This window comes from Talpa europaea (genome assembly GCF_964194135.1).
Source record: "Talpa europaea genome assembly, chromosome: 5".
Taxonomy (NCBI): domain Eukaryota; kingdom Metazoa; phylum Chordata; class Mammalia; order Eulipotyphla; family Talpidae; genus Talpa; species Talpa europaea.
In genome coordinates this window covers 33,741,607-33,747,606 of record NC_140071.1, presented here as the reverse complement: position 1 = coordinate 33,747,606, position 6,000 = coordinate 33,741,607, and the positions used below count along the sequence as shown (strand labels likewise).

Sequence of the window (6,000 nt, the reverse complement as noted above, 5' to 3'; positions counted from 1 at the left end):
ACAGTAATAAATCCTGAAGAAGACTCTTGGCTGACTTGGGCACAATAGGAGGAGAAGTTATTCCCTGTTATTTCAGAGTGGTTTGATCTAAATGATTGCATCTCAACAAAGTTCTCTAAATGTCTTATGAAAGTCCTTTTATGATAAGCTCTTCTAGTAAACTACAGGTGTGATGAGGGCCTGGGGGAGAATTGAGTAAGGGGAACATGGAGGAGGCAAAGTGTAAAACCTCTGCCATATGAACAGAAACTGCTTTCAATTAGAAAAAAAAATTACCACCACTGCAAAAATTCACTTGCTACAGTTCCTGATCTGATTCAGCATTCTGGTTGCCTAGATACCGATGTAAACATAAGTGCCTTTCCCACCGCGGAGGAGCAGCAAGATAAACCTGATGGCCCCTCTCCTGGCTCAGTCAGTGACCAAGAAAAGAAAGCAAGTACTTCTAGATATTCATATTAAAAATAGAATATTTTGCTGTTTCTTTAAAACTTAGTATTGCTTAGAGTGTTCAAGGAGTCCTGGAGGCTTTGTTTTTCTTTTCATTCTCCCACATTTCCTGTGTGTTCTGCTTTGACAATGTGACAGCACAAGCTGAAAAGGAAAAAGGTCTCGATTTGTGATAGGTTTTGGACTAAATTTTAATATGTGAGGCCAAAAATTGAACCAAAAAATCCTTTATTTTTACCAAGATTCAAAAGGAACTATGATAAATTCAAAGTATAGACTTTAGAACATTGAGAAAGAGTATAACTAAATAGAATGTAGCTGTTAAATTTTCCTATTAATTAAAAATCATTCTCAAATAAGCCATTATTTTAAACTTTGCTTTGGAATTCTCATAACACCTGGCCAGCAGACACAGGGCTCTTGTGCTGGAAAGAATGCTGGAAAGCCGGTCCAATATTAGGTCCTGATTTCTGTTGGCTCTAGAACACACTCACTGTGTGACTTTGGCCAATTACTTAATTTCTCTGTATTCTCTTCTGTAAAATGGGCTAATTAGTTCTATCACAAAAAAAAAAAGATGTGGTGTTTGAATTAGCCTCTAAGGTAAAGGAAGTAGGAAGGAGTCTGTCGATAGTTATGAGTGTTATCATCTATATGATCTGGAGCAAGTCCACTACTTCGCTGACCTTCAGATCCCTCACCTATAAAAATAAACATCTGAAATTCTTTCTGAAATAAAAGAGGATTTCAGTGACTTAAGTTAACAAATGTTATCCATAGGTAAGAGTAGCAGTTCGCACTTACAGGGTAGTTGGAAGAATGCAATCACATCATGGTGAAAAAGTTCCACAATAACCACCAAAATGTATCACTTTGAGACAATTTTGATATAATTTCATTTTGAACAGTAGGTAGAGGAACGAAACAGAACTGATTCCAGTATTCAATTAACAAAAACATAAAACTTCAAATACTATCTTAGATATAGAAAAAAAAACTGCCTAGAGAAAAGAGGAAATTAATGGCCCATAATGTTAACAGCTTTTGATCGAAGTAGCACAATGTGTGGGGACTTTTTTTCCTCTGTCTCTTACTTTTCTATATTTTTCCAAATTCCATCATTAAGTTTAGCATTTGCTACTTGAAAAGTATGTGATTTGCAGGTGTGTTTTTAAGGGGACGTTATTTATAGTCTTCCAATTAATAAATTCATAAAATAAAGCTTGTATCTATAAATTGGAGATTTTTATGTTTATATCTATGTAAATATATAAAGATATATATAACAATTATATAAAGATATAGATACATAGACCCCTCCAATAGTTTTACTCCAGAAGGGAAAAAGGAATACAATAACCCAGTAATTCTTGGATGGAAAATTCATTTCACAAGTATTTACAAAGAGCTGTGCAGGTAGTTATTGAGGAAATACAACAAACAGACTCCCAGAGGTCAGAGGGTGGCCAGGGAAAGATGAGAATGAAAGAGCAGGCATTAAATAGATGAGGAGCTCAAACTTCAGTAATGTTCCAGGCAGAAACTGGAGTGAAAGACAAAGCAAGCCAGTCAAGTTCCCTGGGGAGTTGAAATGATTTCATAATGTGGACACCTGGGCACCCTGTGGCCCAGTGTATCCACTGTCTAGGAGAAGAACCGGGCGTAAAAGTATTAGACCCTGGCCTTCCTGGTGGCGCAGGGGTTAAGACGCAACCTATGAAGCAATCCGCAGCCACTGCAGCACGAATTGAAATTCCAGCTGGCCAGGGAGAAACCCACATGGCAGGACAGACCTCTAGTCTCGCCCGCTGCTCCCCTCAGCAGTGTACTTTGGTCTGTCTGCTTGTTCTATTCCCTGCTCTGTCTTTGGGTGTCCTCTCACCCCTCACCCCCACATCTCTGACGTGTACCCCAATTCTTGTATAAAAATAAATTAATCTTTTAAAAAAACAAGTATTAGACCCACTGCAGAGCCCATCAACAACAGAGGATTGGGAAGGTTCTAAAGCACTGTCATGGAGGTTCACCAGCTCCATCTTGAGCAGCCACTAGCCTGTTCTCCACCACCGAGTGGGCTGGGTCAAGATAGTCTCACTATTGTCAGATGCTCCTTATTAGTTTCCCTGATAATGGACTTCTTTTTTTTTTAATAATGGACTTTGTTTTTAATTTTAAGTTTTATTGGCAGAGAGAGCATTCCAGCTAAGCTTCTTAGGCCCTAAGTTAAGAATTAAGGTATTTAGGGCCTCCCTGGTGGTGCAGGCAGTTGAGCGCAGCACTGTGAAGCTGTCCCCAGCCTCTGCAGCACAGGTTCAATCCCGGCCAGGCGGCGAAGGTCCCACATGGCACTGCAGACCTCTCCTGTCTCACCTGCTGCTCCCCTCAGCAGTGTATTTTGTCAGTCTGCCTGTTCTATTCCCCGGTCTGTCTCTGGTGAATCCTCTTACCCTCCCGCGCATCTGGCCTATACCCTGGTTCTTGTATAAATAAATAAATCTTTAGAAATAAATTAAGGTATTTACAAAAGGCATGAATTCTGTATATGGGTCTTAACATGGTCTGCCCAGTGTTATAGTATACAGTAATATAAAGCAAGAAAAAATATACTAGGAATGTGTTTTGTTTTAACTTCAAAACTTACACTTCCCATTGAATCCACTTCAGTGACAGGCTATTAAAATGAGGATAAGTCTGTGTGATGTGTTTAAACTTAAAAATAAAAAAAATTAAAGTTCAAAAGTTTCAGCATTTGTGAAACAGTGAGTACACTTGGTATCCTCTTTCCTCCTAGAAACACTACAAAATTATGAACTTTCAGGCAAATAGAAATTTCTAGTAGGGCCAATTTATTGAATTAGTTGTGCTTAAATCACCAGCTATCTTTAATACTGTTAAGTTTTGTACATAACTGTGCTCTGTGCTTTTATTTCTCATTGACTACAATAATCTAACATCTAGGCTTCTTAGAAACCAAAATTACCTGGATAAACTAGTTTTCTAGTTTGTGACTTTATCTTTGAAAATTAGCTGATTCCCCTCAGAATTCAGTACATCAGAAATAATTCATTCTGTGAGGACTTCTTTAGTAACTTGGTCAATAATCACTAGATAGTTCATTTAAAATTATCTAAGAATAATCTATGGCTTTGGCCTTTCTATAATAATAAATAAATAATAATAAATCTATGAACTGCACTTCTTTAGTATCTTCCCTGAACTTGATTTTTGTTTTAGTCTCTAGCTGTACAAATGGGACAAGTGCAAGATTAACTGGGCTGATAGTCTGTGATCTATACTATACATATACATGTATGTATGTATGTATGTATGTATGTGTGTGTGTATATATAGTGTGTGTATGTGTCTGCATTTTTATTTTACTTAAAACATTTATATAAGGATAGGTAGATAAGTTTTCCCTGTGTGTGGTAGCTGATGATATATTTTAAATTCATGACCTTTGTTTTAGGTAAGATTATCTCCAGTCAAAATGTCAACCAAGAATTCTACAGATCTAGTTGAATATGTTGACAAGTAAGTTTATAGATTACTGTTTTGACTACGTATTGTATTTAATGATTCTATGAGAGATTAAAGTACTTGAATGAGGTCTTTGAGTTAAACTAAATTAGCCCTCTACTTTCAGAAGATATTACATAAAACCTTCTCTGAAAGACAAACGTCTCTATTCTTTCCTTTCTGATTGACAAGGCAAGATTTTACTGCTTCCTCTTTTAAATAACCTCCATAGGTTACTGTAGATGTATGAATAAAGATCCCCTCAGCATATAGATAAAGATCCCCTTAGTATATCTGCCTGTTCTCCTCCCCACTCTGTCTCTGGTGAATCATCTCACCCCCTACACCTCTAGCCTACACTCCAGTTCTTCTATGCATAAATAAATAAATCTGAAAAAAGGCAATTCAACATAGACAATGGATGGCATATGACAAGATCAGATATAGTTAGCCATGACTTTCAAAATAAACCAGATTAAAAACTCAGAAAAAAATTGAAATATTATCAAATTAATCACCTGAAAATTTTGTTTCTACTAGTTATAGTGACATACCTGGACCGACAGCTCTGGGGGCTTCAAATTATATTAATGTACATCCACAATGTCCGAAAGATCCTGGAGGTCCAGTTTGTAAAGGCAGGATTAGATCAATTCATATTAATATTAGTTGTTTTATGCATTTATACAAGGATTTGGTCTGACATGCCCATGAATGTCCAATAATTTTATGTGTGGTCTCCACCAGTTCCATAATATCTCTGGCCTCTGATTTCTTCATTTACCAAATGAAGTGGTTAGACTAGATGTTCTCTAGTGCCCCGTATCAGCTTTAAAATAATTCTAATCCTAAAATAGATATCATACCCCCCAAGAAAGATAATCACAAACAAATGAAAGAAGTCAATATGAATAGAAAAATCTAAACACTGCATTTTCACTTTTAAATTACCTTTAACAATAAAGATGAGCAAGGATAAGGTAGATTTTAATCACAATATATTCACAATTGAGAATCCCCATGTTCCTTAGTTAATTGAATTTAATACATTTAAAATATTTAAACCAAATTATTTGGGTCCTGATTTTCATGCTGCCTACAACTTGTATTTTCTCATAGGGATAATGAGGCTATAATTTAGAGAAAATAGAACCAAACAAAGGGAAAGAATTTTGTAGTATTTAAAAATGTGGCATTTGGATAGATGAAAATTTTCCTGAATTAAGGACAATGAATGTGCTATATACAAAAATCATCATCATAAATGGAGATAGTAGCAAGCCTTACCTTCTATGGAAAAAAGAGGACTTGTTCTTCTTGACTCTCCACCTGACAAATAGAAACTGGAAATCATTCTTCTTAGCAGTCAAATTTCAATAAAAACTCAAGTGGATTTTCTTCACCCAGGCTGGTCACCTACATCCAAGGAGATGAGGGGGAGACATTCCTGGAATATGAAACAAACCTAAAAAGAAATCCAAGGAACTTTTTTTGTCATTTCTCAGATTCATGAAAAACTAAAATTAAGCCAATGGGGAAAATATTCTCTAATTCAAAGCAAAAGAATTATGAAGATTATCTGGCCAAACATATATTTCTACCTTTGTTTTTTCTGCCTCCTTCCATTGTTCTAAGCCACATGACTACTAGAACTTTCTGTGTACCACCTGACATGGTTAGTTTCGGGCTCTCATCTATAAACTCTAACAGCAGGCAGAAGCTTCCTAAAAACATGGACTCTGTGACCTCATGCTTTTGGGTACCTCTGCAATTACCTATCACCGGGTATTGAATAATGATCCCTGAGGAACTATAGTTGACTGGTTTTATGGAGAGCAATGGTGAAATTGATTCCAGAGCTCTGCTTAAAGGAGTGTTAGGTAATAGCCAGGAAAACAAAACAGCATTCAGGCATTTCAATCATCAGTGAGCATATTTGGAGTTGACAGGTTGAATACAATAAAATAAACATAAAAGCCAATAATTTAAAAAATAACTTTATCCTTCAAGTCATATTATTCATTGAGTGAC

The 6,000-nt window shown here is 36.2% G+C and overlaps 1 protein-coding gene across 1 annotated transcript in view; it reads left to right on the top strand.

The window, feature by feature from the left end:
* Nucleotides 1-342: 342 nt before the first annotated feature.
* FAM81B (family with sequence similarity 81 member B) overlaps nucleotides 343-6,000 on the top strand; it is a gene marked incomplete at its 3' end in the record, with an annotated part of 52,718 nt that continues 47,060 nt past the window's right edge. Inside the window, exons 1-2 of the mRNA XM_084233077.1 lie at nucleotides 343-450; nucleotides 3,920-3,984. Of these exons, the coding sequence (XP_084089203.1) occupies nucleotides 3,941-3,984 (44 nt within the window). The 5' untranslated portion in view covers nucleotides 343-450; nucleotides 3,920-3,940. The remainder of the gene's footprint in view (nucleotides 451-3,919; nucleotides 3,985-6,000) is intronic.